This window comes from Natator depressus, chromosome 5, assembly GCF_965152275.1.
Source record: "Natator depressus isolate rNatDep1 chromosome 5, rNatDep2.hap1, whole genome shotgun sequence".
In the NCBI taxonomy this organism is placed as follows: domain Eukaryota; kingdom Metazoa; phylum Chordata; order Testudines; family Cheloniidae; genus Natator; species Natator depressus.
Genome location: NC_134238.1, coordinates 5,753,841 through 5,777,156, shown reverse-complemented (window position 1 = coordinate 5,777,156; position 23,316 = coordinate 5,753,841). Strand labels below are relative to the sequence as shown.

General features: G+C 46.6%; 1 protein-coding gene across 1 annotated transcript; it reads right to left on the bottom strand.

Moving 5' to 3' along the window:
• Positions 1 to 292: 292 nt before the first annotated feature.
• Positions 293 to 18,947, bottom strand: LOC141987182 (aquaporin-7-like). The gene is made up of 6 exons (XM_074952285.1): positions 18,440 to 18,947; positions 14,480 to 14,606; positions 8,512 to 8,649; positions 6,488 to 6,606; positions 2,672 to 2,889; positions 293 to 978 (listed from the first exon to the last, which is right to left on the bottom strand). The coding sequence occupies exons 1-6, from the start codon at positions 18,527 to 18,529 to the stop codon at positions 819 to 821; spliced, it is 852 nt and encodes a 283-aa protein (XP_074808386.1). The 5' UTR covers positions 18,530 to 18,947; the 3' UTR covers positions 293 to 818.
• Positions 18,948 to 23,316: the final 4,369 nt, after the last annotated feature.

Here is a 23,316-nt window from a genome sequence, read left to right as displayed (position 1 = left end):
AGGGGGTCCTTGCAAGACTGTTTACTGTGGTTACTGTGCTGGGGGAATCCTCCCCCAGCTGTATCAGGGACTTTAAGAGCCCTTTGTCCTCACTCCAGCCCTTGTTTGTCCCAACTGTCTTGGCTTTGAGGGTGGGTGACAACCTTTCATGAGCACCTGTTAGTTCAGTGTAGTAGCATTAACAGGGATACACAACCAGGACACTCCGTGATCTGCACACTCATACCTACAGGTTTCAGAGTAGCAGCCATGTTAGTCTGTATTCGCAAAAAGAAAAGGAGGACTCGTGGCACCTTAGAGACTAACAAATTTATTTGAGCATAAGCTTTGGTGAGCTACAACTCACTTCATCGGATGCATTCCACTCCAAGCTAGTGAATTTTGCATTTAGAATGCTGCAGAATTACATGTGTGGAATCACTCGACTTTGTTTTTTCCACCTGAGTGATGGGTTTGTTGTATTATTTCCATAAAGAAAAAAAGTTAAGAAACTTAAACTTCCATTGAAGTTTAGAACAGAGCCACTTTCAGCCCCACTCAATACTGTTCTGTCCACCAGAAATCCCAACTAGTCTGATTGAGTTGCACAGACTTTTAAAAGCCACCCTCCATTTTAAGACCTACAGATTGTGCGAGTAAATAACTACAGGTACAACTGATGTCCCTTGGACATTATCCACTGAGTTATTGAGTGTTATTTAATTAGTGGTGTGAAAACAGAAGTTCACTGAAGGCAGGGTTGAACACTTAATCCAGTGATGAAGTCGTGTGGCTGATTGAACTTTCCTTTCCAGCTTTGTCCTAGCAACACTTGGACATCACACCTGGTTAGTCTGCAAATCATCCTTTCCTTTCCCATCTCCGCCTTCCAGTGGAGTCTGATTGTGAAAGTCAATTAGGAGTTTGTAGGCTAAGGCACCAGTAAGACTTCCCAGTGTTGGAGCTACAAGTGGGACCCACCACCAGTGATCTCCAGCCCTAAAAGAAAAGACAGGACAGGTTTCCAGTGAATCAGATCCTTTGCTTTGCTGCCATATTCTACCCCAGGTAAGCTAAGTTTGTCTTTGCTACAGAGTTGAATTATAATCTAGCAAAGTTATTTTCCCCCACAGAATGCATTCATACCGGAGGGAGGAGAGCTATGATATTATTTTGCACATTTATAGAGCTTTCTGTCTCAGGATCTCAAAGATTTCAAGGGCTCGTTCCAAAAATCAATGGAAAGATTCTCCTGGATTTCAGTAGATTTTGGATTAGACCCTAGATGAATTAAGGCTCAGAACAGCCTTTAAGGTATGCAGGTAATATCAACATTTTACAGATGGATAAGAACGAGAGAAGGTCTATGCCTTTCCCAAGGTCACACAGGAAGCCTATTTCAGCATAAGGAGTAGAACCCAGATCTGAGTCCTTTGCTTCACCGCACAACCATCTTTGCTGTAATGGGAATTGCAATCTGCATGCTGCCATACATTGAAACAATGTGTGACTGTCACTAATCTCACTATGAATGGCATTTGCCTGTATCCACATCCACTACAAGTAGATCCCGGTGCTGTTGAAATGTGTTTTGATTATTTGATGGCTTGCCCTTAGCTACTATTTTAAAATCTGTTAGACAAAGCGGTCAGAATTGGACCTAGATTCTCTGCCAGCCAGTCAGAATGCTGGGTGAATGTTGTGGCATATGAAACAGCAGCTGTCAGGGTTCCCTCCCCACTCTGAACTCTAGGGTACAGATGTGGGAACCTGCATGAAACCCCCTAAGCTTATTTCTACCAGCTTAAGTTAAAATTTCCCCAAGGCACAAATTCTTTGCCCTTGGAGGGTACGCTGCCACCACCAAGTGATTTAACAAAGAATCAGAGAAAGGACCACTTGGAGTTCCTATTCCCCCAAAATATCCCCCAAAGCCCTTACAACCCCTTTCCTGGGCAGGCTTGAGAATAATATCCCAACCAATTGGTTACAAAGTGATCACAGACCCAAACCCCTGGGTCTTAGGACAATAGAGAAATCAGTCAGGTTCTTAAAAGAAGGATTTTGTGTAAAAAAAAAAAAAAAAAAAAAAAAAAAAAGGTAAAAATCACCTCTGTAAAATCAGGATGGAAAATAACTTTACAGGGTAACAAAAGATTCAAAAACACATCAGAACTTCCTCTAGGCTTAGTTTCAAAGTTACAAAAAACAGGAAAAATTCACAAGCAGAACAAAAGATGATCTAAGATGCCTTGTGTGGCTTTTACTTACAGTTTTTTTAATATGAGAGACTTTTAGGATGGCTTATAGGAGAAGGAGTTTTCTGACCTGATGCTTCTCTGCTTCCCAAGCGAACACACAAAACAAAGCCTTCCCCCCCACCTCAAGATTTGAAAGTATCTTCTTTCCCCATTGGTCCTTTTGGTCAGGTGCCAACCAGGTTATTTGAGCTTCTTAACCCCTTACAGGTAAGGAGGAATTCTACGCTACCCTTAGCTGTATGGCTATGACAGCAGCATTCTTACTGGAGTAGGGAACCAACCTGCGTACTGGGATTCTAACTGGTCAGAGATTAGTTTCTCCCTTTAAGGGCTTTTTAAATAAGGATTAATAGAGTTTATCTTGTATTAACACATTTTTCAGGTCACACATTTATGATCTGTACAGTGTAAAAGGAAAGAAGGCAACCTACCTAAAGACTTCAATTCCCCAGCCTGCTATTGCAGTAAAGATCCTTGGAGGCAGGTCCCTGGAGGGGTTTATTGCATATCCAGTGTTTACTCCCATTGTCATGCCGATCACTAACACCAGGAGCCCAGTGATCACAGGCTGAGTGCCCTGTAGGGCTCCATTATTCTTCTTGTCATAGATGGCAAGAATGCACAACATGAGCACCACTGTGGCAAGGAACTGTGGGATCGGGAGAAAGCACAGGTCAGTAGAGAAGTGCATCTCAAGGCCAAAAGGAGTCACTGGAACATGTGAAAGGAGCAGAGCCCAGAGTGAGGAATCAGGACCTGCAGCAGAGCTAATCTCCAGGCAACCTCATCAGGACAACTGACCTGCAGCAGCTGCTTGATTAGCCATGCCACCTGATTAGCGGCAGGGGCCAGCAGGCTGGCTCTTAAGCCAGCAACCACAGCAGTTCACTGGCTTCTCAACATGCATACTAGTGCGTGCTCCTGCATTACCTGGTTCCCGCTGTTCCTGCCTTGAACCCCTCCTTGCCTGATCCCATATTGACTCCAGTTCCTGCCCTCCAGTTTGACCCTTGGTTCTGACTACTGACTCAGGCTTATTCCTGGCTCTGGTATCCAGTTCCTACCATCTCATTTGACCCTTGGCTTTGGCTCTGGAATACTCATGCCCACTCTGACTACTAGGCATGATGCCCGCTCCAGTTTCTAGGCTAGACCACTCTCATACTGGCTGACTGACAATTTGAAAAGATACATTATCCATGGACTAGATGGGTTGTGAAGCATTTCATCTACAGGTCACCATTTTGAATCTGGCCAAGGTTGGGAGTAACCAGAAGTTGTTAGTATCTGGTCACAGCCAGCCGCTGTGCAATAAACAGAGGGTCTTGGCCCCATTCCAAATGAGTGTGTCCACAGCACAATAGCCACTAACATAATTATATGTGTGTACGTGTGTCTGTATAAACTATTTTTCATGTCCCTCCACCTCTAAACCAAAGTGCCTTAGTTATTCTGAGTCCATTTTTACCAGACTGAGAGGGAGCCATAAAAACCTGTAACAATGAGCCCAAATAGCTTTTCTAGATGTAAAAGTGTCATGACTTTCACATCCGTTATCTCAGCCTCTTCCCAGGGCAAGACTCCGGGGATCTGCACCCAGTTGGGAAGCTGTGAATTTCCCCTCTCTGATGGAACAAAGTTCCTATTTCTAGCCCTACAGCATCCCAGCCATCCTGGGCTAGGATTCAGTTGGAGATTACTGCATTTGACCCTCCCAACTTGGTGAGAATTTGCCCAAGGTTCTGCCTTTTGCAGCCATTCCACACACACATCAATGGGAGCTGAAGACTTGTCGCTACTGGGAGCTCTCACTGTCATTCATCTTCTTCTGCAGCAGTGACATACTCTGCATTGCCTAGAAGACAGAACAAATCCGGGGACACCTGGAGATTTTACAGCTGTCACTATGCTACATACCATGGCCACTCAGAACTTCAGCAGGACAGAACCCAGATCCTCCTGCTCCACAGGCATGGTGGGGAGAAGGGAGGCAATTGTAACTAGAAGGTATGGGATGAAACCAAGGAATAGCTTAGAGACACTTAATATTAGACCAGATGACACATTAGCGATAATTAGGAAGCTGGAGGGAATTGGTCCTGCGTTGTCTGGAGAATGCATTAGAGGGCCCTACACTCCTCTGTCCCTCCTAAATCAGGTTGTCCCCCATGTGGAAGAAGGAGCAGGTTTGGCCCCAAAATGACATATCTTACAAAGATCAGTGGAGCTTCTGGCTCCTTGTGATCCCTTATTGGCTCCCAGATTCTCTCTGCTCCCACCGTCGGGGCAGCTCCTGCTGGAACTGTGCAGACATGAACTCTGGGCCCAGAACCCTACATACAGGAGGGTTCCACAGCACCACAGGCCAGATTATCAGTAACTAATCCACACGCTCTGCAAGATGGATGGCGTGACAATGCCACCTCCACCCTCTCCCATCCCTCAATCAGGCAGGAGCTCGTACCCTGCAGTGCCCTTGGGAGTGGAAGAGAGATGAAACTGTGAAGTGGCTTTCCTGCTGCTGTCCCGCACAGGTCAGGCTTCCCTGGATCCCTACACAGAGAACCAGGGAAGGTTTTTTAAGGTGGACTGCAGTCATGGTGATTGCTTGAGAGCTGAACTGTGCTCCATGGCCAGAGTATTTGGGATCTGAGGAAGGCTTGTGATTCTCACCTCTTGGACTAATGCAAGCAAAACACATCTTGGGGAGATGCACTCACCCTCACAGTCACCACCATTGCAGCCAAACTCAGAGCCTCTCTGACCAGTTCCTGGCAGGGCAGGGGGGTCTGCCTTGAATGAGAATGTTGGCAAGTAGTTCTGGCCATAGCATAGTGGAGATGCTGCGCCCACACAGAGAAGTGGGGTCACAGAGCAGGGAAACAGCAACCCAAGTTATGGCCCTGATGAACCCCAAAGAGGCTCCTTCACCCAGATATACAAGACATGAATTTTTGGCTTATGTTTGGAAATAAACAAATAGGGAGTCTTCAACAAGAAGCCTGGAGTGGAGTCCACAGCAGAAGAACTGCTAACAGAAGATGAATCACAAACAATAGAAGAACATCGTTTACATGAATTCCACATGCCAGCAAGGTGAGTAACGCCCCTGTAGAGCAGGACTGCTACAGCGCTGCCAAATTACTGCACAGCCCAGTGGAGACAGCATGACGGTAATTTCATCACAGCAGAGACAACATTGAAGGGAAGGAATGATGTTCTGCATGTCACTCCATGAACAGAGGCTTAAAGGTTTTTAGGATCTGATCCCGAGAAGTGCTCCCGTAACTCACATGGACTCAAGCAGGGCCTAAACCCTCAGGTAATCCTAGACACAATCACCATTCCATAACATGCAACCAAGCATCAGCCTGACTGCTAGCATGAGCTAAAACAAACCACCAATATTCCCACAGCCGGAGGCCATTGCTTTAGGAGCCACATGCTAAATGAAGAGTGGGAAAGGGGGAAAGTTAGTCATAAATGTGCAGCACATGGAGAGCTGATCCTCCAGACTTCACCCCTTCCGGGTCCACCCTGGGAGCCTCATGCCAGACACCTAATTCTCCCTATGCTTTTCCTCCATGGGGCTGAAGTCACAAGATCAGCCTTTTCCCAACAACTCTCGTCACCAGCTTATTCAGAACCAGCTCAGAGACCCCTCCATGATGCACAGGTAGCAGAGAAGCCCCATATGCCTCTGCCCTTCCCTCACTGCCTCAGGGTATGAGTGGGTGCTGATGCTCTCCTAACCCCCGGTACATTTCAGCAGTGATTCTGTGGACCATGGAAATAATTTTTGAAAGAAAACAAATAAAAAACTGTAAAGAGCTTGAAATAGTCCCAGTAGCGACCACGTGCCTTACAGAGCAGTCACCTGTTGGAACAGACAAATGCGCTCCAGACGGAGCTCTGCTTCAGTACTGATCATTCACTGCCCGATAGTAAGGCTCCGGCCACCCTCCTCGGCGCTCTGTTTACGTGCACCCACCTGCCAGTTAAGCCACAATACTACAGCTAGTCGCCTTTAAATTCAGTCCCTTGTGCCGCAGCCAAACATCCTCCACTGTACACTCATCAGGGCAGTTGACGTGTCTTTTACAGTGCTGAGCATGCTACTGCTGCTTAGCAATAACAGTCCTCTGCATTAAACCTGCAACAGCACCTAGTCACCAAGCCAGGCAGCTGTGACCTCAGCTGTGCTCCAAACACATCCGTGACATGGCGGAGAAACCCTGGGCACTGACCTCATTTACAAATCCCCCCAGCAGAGTCATATACGGAGCAGGGTAGGTGGCGAAGATCCCAGCTGTGCCATTAGGTCCCGTCACAATGTAGTGTCCGTCAGAGTATTCACACAGCGCATCTAGGAGAAAGGGGAGACATGGGGTTAACCCTGCTGCTGACGCTGGCCCACGCAGGGGCCCTCAGACTGTGGTGATGAGGGCAAACTGAGGAGGGAGAGCAGGATGATCCCACCCTGACTAAATACAAACACACTGATTGCAGTCAGGACAGGCACAAGACAGAGGGGAGGAGGGGAAAGAGACGTGGCCAAGCAGCCACTCCTATTCCAGGGAAGTGAGTTCATGGATATCTTGTTTCCATGAGACTTTGCCCAGCAGAACGTCTTCCTGATCACAGGCTCCCAGCCCCCACTGTGTGCCTCTCTGACATGTAGAGGCTTGGATGTGGGCTCTGCAGGTGATGGTGAGGAAAGCACTTGGGCCTTCGCGAAGAACAGAGGCTGTTTCTCTGCTCCCCTGCAGAATTTTCAGACATGCTGGAGCTGGCTCATAGCAGCTCCCCTTCCTGGGAATTGTTCGCAGTAAAATAAATGCAAGTCCCCTCTTGTCCAGATTTTCAGTGGGGCTGAGCCCCACCCCACCACACCCTAGTGGAGGTCAACGGCAGCTATAGCTGCTCAGTAGTTTTTAAAAGCAGGCCATGTCCGCCTGCCTCCTTTGCTAAGTCTGCACCCCTCCTTTTGGGATCCAGGCCTCATCACAGTAACCTCAGCCCCTGGGACTCCTAGTAGGCCTGCCTGCAACGTACTACTCTTGGGGTGGCACTTGCAAACCTTTGAAAGCATCGGCTGGCTCATAATGGAGCTGCCTGACCACTAGGCAGCGTTAGGCAATGGGACTACATGACACCTACTTTCCAGCAAATGCATTGCCTTCCTGGGCGCACTTCAAGCTATTGGCTATGATCTATAAGGCTATATGGGTATGGCTGCACTGCAGTGTAAGCCCAGGGTTTGAACTCAGGCTCAAGCCTAACCTTCCTTCTGTCTACACACAAATTATGCTAACCCAGAGTCCCATGACCCCCCAGGGTTTGAGCATGAGTCAAGTTGGGACCCAGAATTCATGCCCTATTGCTTTGCACTATAAATAAAGCCCCATCTGGGAGTCCACCAAAAGTATCCCCCGTGCTGACTGTCTTTGTCTTCTGCACAGTCAAGTTTGGTGGACAGTCCAGTTTTCCCATGCTGCACCATGAACAAGAGGCTAGAGCAGCCACAGTTGGGGAGGGCACGAGGAAGTCTGGGATATGGGTGGTTGGACTCAGGCTTGCATTATCCAGTGTAAATGTTGGAACCCAAGATTAGGTCCTGGGGTTCAACACTTCCTAACTTGGGGTTACAAATTAAGCCTCAAGCCCTAGGTTAACAAACCCAGGGCCTGCTAACTTCAGTTCTACCAACCCTGGGCTTACATTGCAATGTAGACATATCCTATATGGCTAGCCAAGAGATGGCCCTCTCCCCCAAGACACAACAATAGATGAGGTAGTGGAGGACTCAAATTAATGGTCCCAAGACTTAGTTGTCTGGAAGCTGCTGCCAGGCATTCTCAGCTGAGAACAGTGGAATTTGCTCCTTAAGGTGGTCTGAATAAGCTGAACTCTATTGGCCTTTTGGTTACAGTGCAAAGCCCATCTCTCTTGTCAGGGGCTTGCTGGAGGTGGGTGGGAGGGGACAGAATTAAGTTGTCTATTTGATTATGATCAGAGATCTCAAGGCAGATAAGAGCGCTCTCCTTATATAAATCTAATATAGACAGGAATATACTCAAGGACAAACATAACAGTGTGGTTATCACCAGGGATCAAATTCAGACTCAGCTTTGCAGGGACTACAGTGTGAGCCACAGGTTCACATCCCTCACTGGGAGCTGCAGAAGACTCATCTCCTTTGTGGATCAGGAACAGCAAGTGAACCAATCCATTCCCAGCAATTACCATAACGTTGGAAAAGCAACCATACCATAGTACATGCAGAACACTAGGGATGCTGCCAAGAAGGACCCCAGGAACTGGCCGATTATGTAAGCTGGCAGCTTTCTCCAGGGAAGATTTCCTAAGACGCAGTGTGTGACACTTATTGAGGCGTTCATATGGGCTCCTGTTTAAAAACATACATGTACATGTATAAATACACACACACACACACACACATATATATTACATCAGCTTTATAAATAACCTGTCTATGCCAGCACAACAACTCCATAGCCCCATAGTTGATGGTCAACACTGAGACTAGAACCCTGGACCCCTGCTCCAAGACACCAAGTGCCAAGAATTCAAAGGCTTATATCCACCAGTCCCTCCAGGAAATAGCAGGGGTGCCTCTAGCAGGTCTGATTCTCCGGTGCCTTGTACCTTGTGTTGTCATTTACACCTGCGGGGAGCAAGTCAAAATGCTACCATTCCGGATTCTGGCTATGGTGAGGAAGAAAGCACCAGTGTCCCAGCTCCTGTGCTGCCAGTGAGTTAGTTCATTGCTCCATCCCACGCATCAGGGAGCTTGAGAAGTTCTCCCATGCTTTGCTAAGTTGCCATTCGTTTCCGACACAGTGAGTGCAGAAGGGAACAGACCTATGGGCTCACTGGGCCCTGATTCATGCCCTGCACATTATAAAACAAATCACAGTGGTAGCACTTACACCCACTTGCTATCACTCTCCACAGATGTAAACGACAACACGAGGTGCAGGGCAATGGTGACTCGGGCCCCATCACAGCCGCATGCTGAGTTCTGAGAAGTAACACACTGGCTGAGCATTTCTGCTCTGCAGTCCACGTGCTGTTCCACTTCCACCTGCAGCCACAAGTTAAGTGATGACAAGCACCAAGGGCCTGACCCTAAGCAGGGCAGCACAGACTAACCTCCCCTAAAGTCAGTGGGAGCTGCAGGTTCTCCGCAACTCTAAAATCAGGCCTTATGTCTCGTTTCAAAGTAAAAGGTTGAGGTACAGGGAGGGGATGACAAGCCCTGGGATTTCCCAGTGAGAGCCACAGTGGAATTCCTTAGGCGCAAAGCCAAAAAGGCAAGAACATGCTACATCTGAGCAATAACCTGCCAGAAAGGTCTTCAGCTTAGCTCTGGGATATGGCCTGCTTTGGGAAGCATGTTCTCACTGTTATTAATCATTATTTAGATTACAGTTACACCCAAAGGAACTGAGCAAGACAGACACAGTCCCTGTCCCAAGGAGCTCACAGTCTCAAAATGGATTTACTTTAGCCTCTTACAGCCCCCCAATCTGAAGCAAATATTCACCAGCAACCACACACACAACAGAACCACTAACCCAGGAACCTATCTTTGCAATAAAGCCCGTTGCCAACTGTGTCCACATATCTATTCAGGGGACACCATCATAGGGCCTAATCACATCAGCCACACTATCAGAGGCTCGTTCACCTGCACATCTACCAGTGTGATATATGCCATCATGTGCCAGCAATGCCCCTCTGCCATGTACATTGGTCAAACTGGACAGTCTCTACGTAAAAGAATAAATGGACACAAATCAGACGTCAAGAATTATAATATTCAAAAACCAGTTGGAGAACACTTCAATCTCTCTGGTCACTCGATTACAGACCTAAAAGTTGCAATTCTTCAACAAAAAAACTTCAGAAACAGACTCCAATGAGAGACTGCTGAATTGGAATTAATTTGCAAACTGGATACAATTAACTTAGGCTTGAATAAAGAAAAGGAGTACTTGTGGCACCTTAGAGACTAACCAATTTATTTGAGCATAAACTTTTGTGAGCTACAGCTCACTTCATCAGATGCATAAGTGAGCTGTAGCTCATGAAAGCTTATGCTCAAATAAATTGGTTAGTCGCTAAGGTGCCACAAGTACTCCTTTTCTTTTTGTGAATACAGACTAACACGGCTGTCACTCTGAAACCTGTCATTAGGCTTGAATAAAGACTGGGAGTGGATGGGTCCTTACACAAAGTAAAACTATTTCCCCGTGTTTATTCCCCTCACCCACCCCCCACTGTTCCTCAGATGTTCTTGTCAACTGCTGGAAATGGCCCACCTTGCTTATCACTACAAAAGGTTCTCCCCCACCCCCCACCCCCACTCTCCTGCTGGTAATAGCTCACCTTACCTGATCACTCTCCTTACAGTGTATATGGTAACACCCATTGTTTCATGTTCTCTGTGTATATAAATCTCCCCACTGTATTTCCCACTGAATGCATCCGATGAAGTGAGCTGCAGCCCACGAAAGCTTATGCTCAAATAAATTGGTTAGTCTCTAAGGTGCCACGAGTCCTCCTTTTCTTTTTCTAATGAGGCAAGAGCAGTATTTCTGCTCTTGACAGGAAGGACAGTCTTGCAGTTCAGGTACTGGACTGGAACTTGACAGTTCTGGGCTCAGTTCTTGTCTCTGCCTCCGCATTCCCCTGTAGTAAATTGTTAGCGGTGAGGATAATTACCCACTGGAACAATGTACCAGGGTCGTGGTGGATTCTCCATCCCTGACCATTTTACAAACAGGACTGGATGTTTTTCTAAAAGATCTGCTCTAATTCAGATAGTTCCTTCTCTGTCTCATCTATTTAGATTGTAAACCCCTCAGGGCAGGGGCTATGTCTGGTCTGTGTTTGCACAGCATTGGACACAATGGAACACTGATCTCGGTTGGAGCCTCTATGTACTGTGTAACGCAAATTATTATCATCATGATCCCGTTCTCCAGCCTTTCTGACCAGCCCCTCTTTTCTGTATGAAAGGATCCATGATGCACATTTCCTTTATCAAACCCTTGCATTCAGTGAAACGAACATGCACACCCTCTGTGGAGGAAAAACAATATGCGAAACTCAGACTAAAGGAAGAGCTGACTTAGGGCCCTAGGACTGAACTGAAAAGACAAGGGTCACCTTGATCTTTGCTCTGATCTAAGCCTTCCTGGGGATAGGAAGATGGAAGGTTTTCTCTCATGATCCAAACAGATTCAGAAAGCAGTAACTATTTCTTCCTCCTCCACCATTCCCACCATCTCCAGACATCTGTTATTTGGGATCCACTCTCTTCATCTCTGTATCTACAGACTGCTCTTAGAAATCTCCTGTCTGTTTATTATGGAGATGGAGCCAAACCAAAACCCCAGCTCCAAAGAGCCCTGAAGTGGATTTTAGAGGTGAACATTCCAGCCAGCCACTGACCCATAATGGGCTGAACTGATACCTCATCTCTGAAGTCCCACACCTTTGCAGCTCAGGCCCAACTCACATTTAATCGTGGAATAGAAAAAAAACAATTACTCACCTTTTTGTAACTGTTGTTCTTCAAGATGTGTTGTTCACGTCCATTCCATTGTAGGTGTGCACGTGCCTACGTGAACGGCCGTCGGAGACTTAGCAGTACCCGTAGGGCACGCGCCCTCTCGGTTCCTTCTTGCCAACAACTCCAACAGAGGGGCAGGAGGGCAGGTCATGGAATGGACATGAGCAACACATCTCGAAGAACAACAGTTACAAAGTGGGCTCTGTCTTAGCTCCGGAGACTGTTGGCGCTCGCCTAACTTCTGCGAGGCCTTGGTGGGGGGCTTGCCCTTACGGGGAGCCGTAGCCGGTTCCTTTGCCACACGCGGGGTCGGCTGCGCCGTCGGCTGAGGCCCTGTACCGCTCCAGAGTCAGTGGCAGGTCCTTACAGGGGAGGGACCTCCCCACAGCCAAGCTCTTTAGCGGGTCCAGAGAGGGTGTGCGGCCCGAGCAGGGTCCTTTGCCCAAAGCCCCTTGGTCGGGCTTGGCCAGTGCCGCCGCCTTAGTCTTTTTCTTCAGCACCGGCGACGGGGATCGGTGCCGGGAGGACCCTGGTGCCAGAGGTGCGCTACCACCGAAGTTGAAGCACTGGGTGCAGTATCGGGCCACTCTGGCTCCAAAGCTGGGTGCAGGGCAGCCTGCATCAGGAGTGCCCTGAGGTATATATCGCGCTTTCTTTGTGTCCGTGGCCAAAAGTTCTGGCAGATGCGACAACGCTCCTTTAGATGGGTTTCCCCAAGGCACCATAGACAACTCTCGTGCGGATCACTAACAGGCGTAGGCCTGTTACACAATGAGCAGGGCTTAAAACCCCAGAGAGTGGGGCATGCCCTGCCAGGGACAAAGTCCCTGCTGGGACACTATCTAATTAAACACTTAACAGGTACTTAACCACTAACTAACAATGATTAAAACTATTTACAGGTAAAGCAGAAGGCTAAACTAGATGAGCAGGGCCGGCTCTAGGTTTTTTGCCACCCCAAGCTCTGAGAGCAAAGGGTGGCCGGAATGCTGCCCCTGGAATTGTGCCGCTCCAAGCATGTGCTTGCTTTGCTGGTGCCTCGAGCCGGTCCTGTAGATGATAAACCACTGACCACTTGCGAAGCAAGGGAGAGAGGCGCTCCGACTGACCACCCAGGGCGGTAAGAAGGAACTGAGAGGACGCAGAGCTGGCAGCGCCTGATATACTGTGCCATGAGCGCGGCACTCCAGAGGGCACCACAGCTGGCCCTATGGGTACCGCTAAGGCAAAAGTCTCCGACGGCCGCACGCAAGGGTGCATGCACACCTACAATGGAATCGACATGAGCAAGCACTCAAAGAAGTCCCCTTCACCCAGCCCATTTTCACTAGAGGAGATCTGCTAAACTCCACATTAACAGTAAGACCAAGAGCAGATTTCAAATGCAGGAGAGATTTTCTTTTCATTTCCAGCACACCCGCCCTACCCCCAGCCCTGGAAATCTCTCTTTCCCCTCAAATCTAAAAAACAAACAAACAAAAACCCTCATCTGGTAATATTAAGACCACGGATTTGCTTTAATTTCCTGCCAGCATGGGTCCCAGTCTCTTTCGTCAAGGCAGATGCATGCAGAGATTAGACAGGAAAGGAGGGATTGACCAAACATAAGAAAGATATGATACTATTCCCCTGAACCACCATCCCCAATATGCACCCGTGTGTGTGTGTGTGTGTATCAGACTCATAAGCCATGAGCTGTTGTACTTTCACTGGCAACACTTTGTATATAATAGGTGACAAGAGGAGAAGAGGAAGAGCACTGACTTTGCAGTGGGTAATATCAGTGCCACGTAAGGCTCACTAGACACTCTACGGTTATCTTTGTCTCAGCTGTTCCTTAATCTGTCTCCTTGTTGCCATCCCTTTGTTTCTCCAGGGACTGCCTGCCAGGGATGGTGTCACTTTAAACATCCAGAAGCATTTTAAACTGGGCAACATGGAAATGTTCTCTCGTTTCCAATCACCGTGGGGTGAAATGGCCTCTCGCTGTGGGAGGAAAACTCTGTGGTTCGCTGAGTTTTCCCCAAACGCTGCTGTTGAGACAGACACCCTCCAGCACCATCATGGAATGAACATGTGGGATCATCTCTAGATCAAGGAATCCCAGAGCTCTGGGCAGAGGCAGGAGAGCCACAGGGCCAACTGCGCAGAAGCAGGGAGCCGTGCACTGGTGGAGATTCCAGCGCTGAGGCTCCTTGCTGCACGCTGCTCCTAAAGGAATAGAGCCTCCTCCACTCAACATTTGCACTTTCCAAGCTCTCAGCACTCAGGTGTGTTACAAGGCTCTCCCCTCAGCCATTCATTCACTGTGCTTTGGCCTGCCTGCAAAGCACCAGTTCCTTTTCCCAGGAGGTACTGAGCATCTCCCATTGAGTGCCTCAGAGCTGAGGGTGCTCAGTGCTTCGAAGGATCAGGCCCAGAAGAGTAAAGGAGGCAACCTAACCATTCAGCTGTACCTCTGGCTCACTTATACAGACTCCAATGAGCTTCATGCATGCCACTCACTAGGATATATCCAGTGTCCCTAGGGGAATCTGCCACTACTCACTGGGCTGGACAGTTGGCCACTACAGGATGCACGACCCCATAATCCTCGTACTAGTACATTTCATTGCTGTCCTACAGTCTTACTCACCAGAGATGCCGCCGGCTGCATGAATCCCCATAGTGACGCCAATTCCAAATGCCAAGTTGATGCTCAGATACTTTCCAAATTCTCCTTTTCCTAATGTCACCTGAGCAACCCCACCTATACCAAAGAACTGATGCAGAGGAAAAGAGTCATGCGCAGTGATTTCCCTACACCCCCCTCCCCGAATTTCCTCAACCCCCCCCCCCCCCCAGTTTTGTGAACTAGTTACATGCCAATTTAGTGACTGTTTGGAAATTTGAATTGAAATTGAAACATTAATACATACTTTAAAAGCATATAATGTGTATGATAAAATACGTATATCTGAAAAAGTATAATAGATTTGAAAAAGTATGAATATAGACTAGCTTCATTATACAGCTGTTGTTTTTTATGACCATGTCAGTGCATTCATTTCGGTGATGTTGGCCAACCTAATAATTTCAAATGATGATTTGTAAGCAAAGTCTAAATGAGCTCTCCCTGACAGCTAGTGATGAGCTGGGGGCTGTAGGGAAAGGCTTCAGGACCAGATTGTATTTACATTCACATCTAATCTGCCTAGGTATCCAGCAAACAGAGCTGTTGTTGCCCAAGTGATAGATTTTGGCTGGGGTTGGGTTACAAATCACTTGAATGCAAGGGCGGGGGGGGGGGGGGAGGAAGGGAAGGGAAGGGAAGGGAGGGGAGGAGCAGGAGGGTAATGCAATGTTGTTATTCTTATTGTCTGAGTAAAGGGCAGTAGAACTGTACTTAGCCTGTGCTGATTGAGGGCATCAAAAGAGAGGGTGGGGACAGGTGTTATGCTTGATGGTCTGCCTGAGTCCCAAGTACGATTTGACCTGCCCCTCTCCACTGTTTTAAGACAGAGCTGATTAGGCTCCATAGATAGTCTTTTGTTCTGTTAAGTGACCACTGCAGCTGAAATCACTGATAATCAGATCTACGTGCTTAGTCCTGCTGTGGGGACAGTGTTTCTGCGGAAGACAGCCCAGACTTCACTAGCAGTGAGGTTCCCGACTGAGAGCTCAGCTGAAATCACTGAGAGCTGGTGGAACCTCAGGAGACCCGCTCGCAGAGGTCACAGTGGCAGGTGGCAGCAGAAGGTGACGGTGCAGGGCCATTGGCAACAGAGCGATGGAGTGAACAGTGGCACAACGAACAACAGTGGCCAGAGCGAACAGTGAGCAACTGAAGGAATGAGCAAGGTGCCTTCTTGCCCCCCACCTGGGAGGTGAACTCACGTGAAAGCACCTCTGAACTCTGAGTCTCCACTGACCGAGGACAACACCGGTGAGTGGGGTGCAGTGGAGGGAAAAGTGAGGGGCACGTTAAATAAACATTTGTTTGTTGGACTATATTTTAGTGACTTTGCTCCAGAATGCTAGATTTGTGACTGGGAATGGAAACGTATATACATATGTTTCCTAGTAGGCCAACATTTCTAAGTGCATTATTTGCCAAGGTTGTTATCTCACATCGTTGCTATCTTGAGAGGTCATTATGTTGGGGAGTTTCTGTACTAAACATTTTTATTATTATAATTAATTTTTATATAAGAATGGTCACAGACCAATGGTTCATCTAGCCCAGTATCCTGTCTTCCAACAGTGGCCAATGCCAGGTGCCCCAGAGGGAATGAACAGAACAGGTCATCATCAAGTGATCCATCCCCTGTCGCCCATTCCCAGCTTCTGGCAAACAGGCTAGGGACACTCAGAGCGTGGTGTTGCATCCCTCCCCGTCCTGGCTAATAGCCACTGATGGACCTATTCTCCAGGAATTTATCTAGTTCTTTTTTTAATCCTGGTTTCAGAGTAACAGCCATGTTAGTCTGTATTCGCAAAAAGAAAAGGAGTACTTGTGGCACCTTAGAGACTAACCAATTTATTTGAGCATGAGCTTTCGTGAGCTACAGCTCACTTCATCGGATCCACAGTATGCATCCGATGAAGTGAGCTGTAGCTCACGAAAGCTCATGCTCAAATAAATTGGTTAGTCTCTAAGGTGCCACAAGTACTCCTTTTCTTTTTTTAATCCTGTTATTGTTTTGGTCTTCACAGCATCCCCTGGCAAAGAGTGCCACAGGTTGACTTTATGTTGTGTGAAGAAGTAATTCCTTTTGTTTTTTTAAAATCTGCTGCCTATTAATTTCATTGGGTGACTGCTAGTTCTTGTGTTATGTGAAGGATTAAATAACACTTCCTTATTCACTTTCTTCACACCAGTCAAGATTTTATAGACCTCTATCATATCCCCCCTTAGTCATCTCTTTTCTAAGAAGAAAATTCCCAGTCATTTTAATCTCTCCTCCTGTTTCACACCCCTAATCATTTTAGTTGCCCATCTCTGTACCTTTTCCAATTTCAATATATCTTTTTTGGGATGGGGTGACCAGATCTGCACACAGTATTCAAGCTGTGCACGTACCATGGATTTATATAGAGGCAATATGATATTTTCTGTCCTATTATCTCTCCCTTTCTTAATGATTCCCAACATTCTGTTTGCTTTGTTGACTGCCGCTGCACATTGAGTGGATATTTTCAGAGAACCATCCACAATGACTCCAACATCTCTTTCTTGAGTGGTAACAGCTAATTTAGACCCCATCATTTTGTATGTATAGTTGAGATTATGTTTTCCAACTTGCATTACTTTGCATTTATCAACATTGAATTTCATCTGCCATTTTGTTGCCCAGTCACCCAGTTTTGTGAGATCCCTTTGTAACTCTTCGCAGTCTGCTTTGGACTTAACTAGCTTGAATAGTTTTGTATCATCTGCAAATTTTGCCACCTCACTGTTTACCCATTTTTCCAGATCATTTATGAATATGTTGAATAGTAATTGTCCCCGTACTGACCCCTCAGGATACCACTATTTATCTCTTTCCATTCTGAAAACTGATAATTTATTCCTACCCTTTGTTTCCCATCTTTTAACCAGTTACTGATCCATGAGAGGACTTCCCTCTTATCCCATGATGGCTTACTTTTCAAAAGTCAATTTAAATTAAATACATTTTTTTTAATTTATATTTTTTTTAGAAATCTAGACCCGTTATGTGTTTTGGTGTATTTTGCATTATCCTTATGTTAAATTTGCATTATCCTAACAAAACAATTTATTCATATCTCTTTTATATGTTACTGTGTGTGTGTGAAGTAACACCAAAACCAAGCATGATCAACAACAAGGGTGGAGATTTTGCGTGATCTGGAGATCAACATTTGCTAGGATGAAGCAACCAGAGGCTAATTCCCAGTTTGCTTTAATTACAATAATTACAATCATCAGATAATGTGTTCTATCTTCAGTGGGTTTTTACAAATATTAACTAACCCCCAACATGCCTGGGAGGTGGGTAAATATTATTGTGCCCATTTTACAGAGAAGATTTTAAGAAGTAGTAATAATCAGAGTTGGGATTAGAAGGCGAGAGGTCTGCTTCCCAACCCAGCGGTCAGATCCTGCCATTGGCTCACTGTCCTCTTGGACAAGACACTTTACAGATGGAGAAACTGGCAGAGAAGTGTAGTGGGGATAATAATACTGACCTCCATTATGTGTGCAGAGAGAGAATCAGCACAGGTGCCACCTTGACATAACCAGCGTTTTGCTAACAATTCACTGCTGCTTGGTGACATTTACAATATGTTGTTTGTTCTTTCGTAAAAGAGAATTAGAATGGTCATTTCATTTCCAGGCTGCTCCATTCCTGATTCTCCTGATCTCTGCCTCTGCTACCTTCTGTCTTGTCTCTTTCCCCTTGGAGCATTTTGATAGACTCTCAAGGCTCACACAAAACTGCCAGACATGATAACCACAGCTTAAAGTTAACCATTAATAACCTGCCAGCGCTACAGGCACTGAAGGGGATACAGAATGAGAACAGCACATTGCTGAACCTGCAGCGCACTAGAGAAATGTACACACACACACACTTTCATTCTTCCTTACCATCAGGAGGAATGTCCCCAAGGCCTCAGCCAGCGCCTCCCTGACGGTTCTGTTTTTGATTGTGAGCACTTTCTTAATTTTCTCCAGCATTGTGCTCTCTGACTTCGGCTTGCAGCAGATGGAGTCCCTGTTGCGAGACCAGGTCTCATTGCACAGAACTAAGTTACCCTTTGAAACTTACCACCTTCCCTTCATTCCCTCACAGCTCAGATCATTTGGTTAAAGAGAAACAAACCAATGAAGGAACCACTAGCCTGAAAGTCCTCTCTCTTTTTTTTTTTTTAAACCTTTCATCTTTGCACTGTGAAATACCAGGGCAATTATGACGTTACACAGATTTGCATTTCTGCTATGAGTCAAAACAAACTCTGCACGTCTCAATGTAGAGTTTGTCCCCATGGAGATGGAACACCTTGGTTATGTTCCTAGAACCTCACTAATTCTTCGTAATCTTTTACACAAGGCACAAGCCAACAAACACCTTAGATTATCCGTGTTTTGTATTACAGTGATCTGGCTCATGTGTAGGTGCCAGTGCCCTCTAATGGATAGAATTAGAACTGCTCAGCAAAAAGAAAAAGGAGGACTTGTGGCACCTTAGAGACAAACCAATTTATTTGAGCATAAGCTTTCGTGAGCTACAGCTCACTTCATCGGATGCATACTGTGGAAACTGCAGAAGACATTATATACACAGAGACCATGAAACAATACCTCCTCCCACCCCACTCTCCTGCTAGTAATAGCTTATCTAAAGTGATCACTCTCCTTACAATGTGTATGAAAATCAAGGTGGGCCATTTCCAGCACAAATCCAAGTTTAACCAGAACGTCGGGGGGGGGGGGGGGAGGAAAAAACAAGGGGAAATAGGCTACCTTGCATAATGACTTTGCCATTTCCAGTCTCTATTTAAGCCTAAATTAATAGTATCCAATTTGCAAATGAATTCCAATTCAGCAGTTTCTCGCTGAAGTCTGGATTTGAAGTTTTTTTGTTGTAAGATAGCGACCTTCATGTCTGTAATTGCGTGACCAGAGAGATTGAAGTGTTCTCCGACTGGTTTATGAATGTTATAATTCTTGACATCTGATTTGTGTCCATTTATTCTTTTATGTAGAGACTGTCCAGTTTGACCAATGTACATGGCAGAGGGACATTGCTGGCACATGATGGCATATATCACATTGGTGGATGTGCAGGTGAATGAGCCTCTGATAGTGTGGCTGATGTGATTAGGCCCTGTGATGGTGTCCCCTGAATAGATATGTGGGCACAGTTGGCAACGGGCTTTGTTGCAAGGATAGGTTCCTGGGTTAGTGGTTCTGTTGTGTGGTATGTGGTTGTTGGTGAGTATTTGCTTCAGGTTGGGGGGCTGTCTGTAGGCAAGGACTGGCCTGTCTCCCAAGATTTCTGAGAGTGTTGGGTCATCCTTCAGGATAGGTTGTAGATCCTTAATAATGTGTTGGAGGGGTTTTAGTTGGAGGCTGAAGGTGGCGGCTAGTGGCGTTCTGTTATTTTCTTTGTTAGGCCTGTCCTGTAGTAGGTGACTTCTAGGAACTCTTCTGGCTCTATCAATCTGTTTCTTCACTTCCGCAGGTGGGTATTGTAGTTGTAAGAATGCTTGATAGAGATCTTGTAGGTGTTTGTCTCTGTCTGAGGGGTTGGAGCAAATGCGGTTGTATCGCAGAGCTTGGCTGTAGACGATGGATCGTGTGGTGTGGTCAGGGTGAAAGCTGGAGGCATGTAGGTAGGAATAGCGGTCAGTGGGTTTCCGGTATAGGGTGGTGTTTATGTGACCATTGTTTATTAGCACTGTAGTGTCCAGGAAGTGGATCTCTTGTGTGGACTGGACCAGGCTGAGGTTGATGGTGGGATGGAAATTGTTGAAATCATGGTGGAATTCCTCAAGGGCTTCTTTTCCATGGGTCCAGATGATGAAGATGTCATCAATATAGCGCAAGTAGAGTAGGGGCGTTAGGGGACAAGAGCTGAGGAAGCGTTGGTCTAAATCAGCCATAAAAATGTTGGCATACTGTGGGGCCATGCGGGTACCCATAGCAGTGCCGCTGATCTGAAGGTATACATTGTCCCCAAATGTAAAATAGTTATGGGTAAGGACAAAGTCACAAAGTTCAGCCACCAGGTTAGCCGTGACATTATTGGGGATAGTGTTCTTGACGGCTTGTAGTCCATCTTTGTGTGGAACGTTGGCGTAGAGGGCTTCTACATCCATAGTGGCCAGGATGGTGTTATCAGGAAGATCACCGATGGTTTGTAGTTTCCTCAGGAAGTCAGTGGTGTCTCGAAGGTAGCTGGGAGTGCTGGTAGCGTAGGCCTGAGGAGGGAGTCTACATAGCCAGACAATCCTGCTGTCAGGGTGCCAATGCCTGAGATGATGGGGCGCCCAGGATTTCCAGGTTTATGGATCTTGGGTAGTAGATAGAATATCCCAGGTCGGGGTTCCAGGGGTGTGTCTGTGCGGATTTGATCTTGTGCTTTTTCAGGAAGTTTCTTGAGCAAATGCTGTAGTTGCTTTTGGTAACTCTCAGTGGGATCATAGGGTAATGGCTTGTAGAAAGTGGTGTTGGAGAGCTGCCGAGCAGCCTCTTGTTCATATTCCGACCTATTCATGATGACAACAGCACCTCCTTTGTCAGCCTTTTTGATTATGATGTCAGAGTTGTTTCTGAGGCTGTGGATGGCATTGTGTTCTGCACGGCTGAAGTTATGGGGCAAGTGATGCTGCTTTTCCACAATTTCAGCCCGTGCACGTGGGCGGAAGCACTTTATGTAGAAGTCCAGTCTGCTGTTTTGACCTTCAGGAGGAGTCCACCTAGAATCCTTCTTTTTGTAACGTTGGTAGGGAGGCCTCTGTGGATTAGTATGTTGTTCAGAGGTATTTTGGAAATATCCCTTGAGTCGGAGACGTCGAAAATAGGATTCTAGGTCACCACAGAACTGTATCATGTTCGTGGGGGTGGAGGGGCAGAAGAAGAGGCAGTGTCTCATAGGCTCTGTAGTCAAACCACCTCATGGAGATTTTTCGTTGGCTTCAGTGCTTTTAGTGCAGGAGGATCAGAGATCTGCCCCTGCTGACACTCTGAAGTTCTGAGTGACTCTGGTGTGTAGCAAAGTGACATCTGTGAAAAACAAGGTGGCCAGAGATTTGCTACTGTCTAATATTTCAGTTCGGAGGATGGTGCTACAGAAGAATATTTTAGTAACTCAGAAGTTGGGGGCTCTTCCCTTTGAGTCAATAAGAAACTACCATAAACCCCCTTTTGACTTCATCTCCTCTACATGTTGGGCCCTTATTATTGTGGATTTTTGGATTTAGTATTTTCTGATTTCACTTGTTTCCATTTTTTAAAAAATTAATTCCGGCTTTATGAGTTTTTTAATCAACATTGTTTGATACATTGACAACAGTTAGTAGCCTTCCTATAAATGCATAAAAATGTTCAGAATTGGATTGCAATGGGAAAAACTGACTTTACAAAAAAACCCTAAAATTTAAACAACACTCCTTCAGGTATACGGTAAAAGTAGCACATTTGAAATGACTTTTTAAAGAGGCACACAGTATTATGTCCAAACTGACATTGCTGAATAGTAATACTAGAAGTCCATAAAAGGGGGAGGGGGGAGCGTGTGTGTGTCTGTGTGTGGAGGGAGTGTGTGCGCCCGCAAGAGAGAGAGAGACAGTGCGTGTGTTGGTGGAGTGTGTCGGTGGAGTGTGTTGGCACACTGTCTCCTTAAACAGAGCACTGAACAGTTGTTCACACTGCAGCCAGTAATAACCACTTCTGAGCCAGAGGCTGCTGCACAGACAGGTGCTCCCCTGTCCCTCACTCCAGCTCCGCAGAGACTGAGGACACCTCGGGGGAGGAGGACACCCCGACACTAGGCCTCCTCCCCCTCCAGCTCCGCACAGCACAGCAGATCAGGAGGTTCCCAGCAGGAGCAGCTGACTCTCTTAAGTGTGGCTGAAGGTAGCTCAGCTGTGCAGCCCATCCTGCCTGCCACCGCAGTCCTAGTGCTGGCGGCTCCACAGAGAGCAGGAATCCTCCTTAATGTTCTGATTCCCTGAGTCCCTCTGCATTCTTGTTAATGCAGATTATATAGGGCCCTATATGTCCCATCCACACTTGTGCAGTCAGATCTCTCTGTACACTTTCACCTGTCCACAGGCCAGGGAGGTCCTGTAAAAACTAACTCATGTAAAAACATTGTCTTACCTCCGCTCACATGAGAGTGAGGGAGATTATTCTCTTGGGATAACACCTTCTAGCAAATAGATAATTGACTGTGAGTGACTTTCTGGTTTAAATCAATGGTTTAGGGGCTGCAGGGCCCCAGGGCTGAAGAGTGGGGCCCCAAACCCTGGCGTCCAGCAGGGCTAAATCCATGAGGCCCCCCCAACACACACAAATCTGGTGGCTGAAGCCAGGAGTCTTGAAACTCCACCCCTCCCCGCCCCCATTCCCACTGGGCCCTAGAGGTTTTTATAGTATGTTGGGAGGGCTTCAGAAAGAAAAAGTTTGAGCACCCTTTGTTTAAATAAGCATGGGATTTACAAGGTATAATACAAACACACGGTTATTCAAGGACACACGCAAGCCTCATAGAATCCCAGCAGCAAGAGATGGAAATCACCCATTATCCGGTCCCCATCTCTTGCCAGTGCAGGACTGTCCCCCTACAAAACCCCTTACCATTTACTATTGATTAAAAGATCCAAGTGATGAGGCTTCCACCATCGGTCAGGAGATGATTCCCCAGCTTAATAAATCTCACTGTGGAGAATTTTCCCTGATATTCAACCTAAATTTTCCCTTAATGTCATCCCAATTGCTTCCAGTGATACCTTAAATAA

Coding starts and splice junctions, on each gene's coding strand:
- LOC141987182 (XM_074952285.1), bottom strand. CDS start 18,529: ATGCTGGAGAAAATTAAGAAAGTGCTCACAATCAAAAACAGAACCGTC. Junction 14,607..18,439: donor TGGGGACATTCCTCCTGATG/GTAAGGAAGAAT, acceptor CCTCTGCATCAG/TTCTTTGGTATAGGTGGGGT. Junction 2,890..6,487: donor TGGGGGGATTTGTAAATGAG/GTCAGTGCCCAG, acceptor CCGATCCCACAG/TTCCTTGCCACAGTGGTGCT.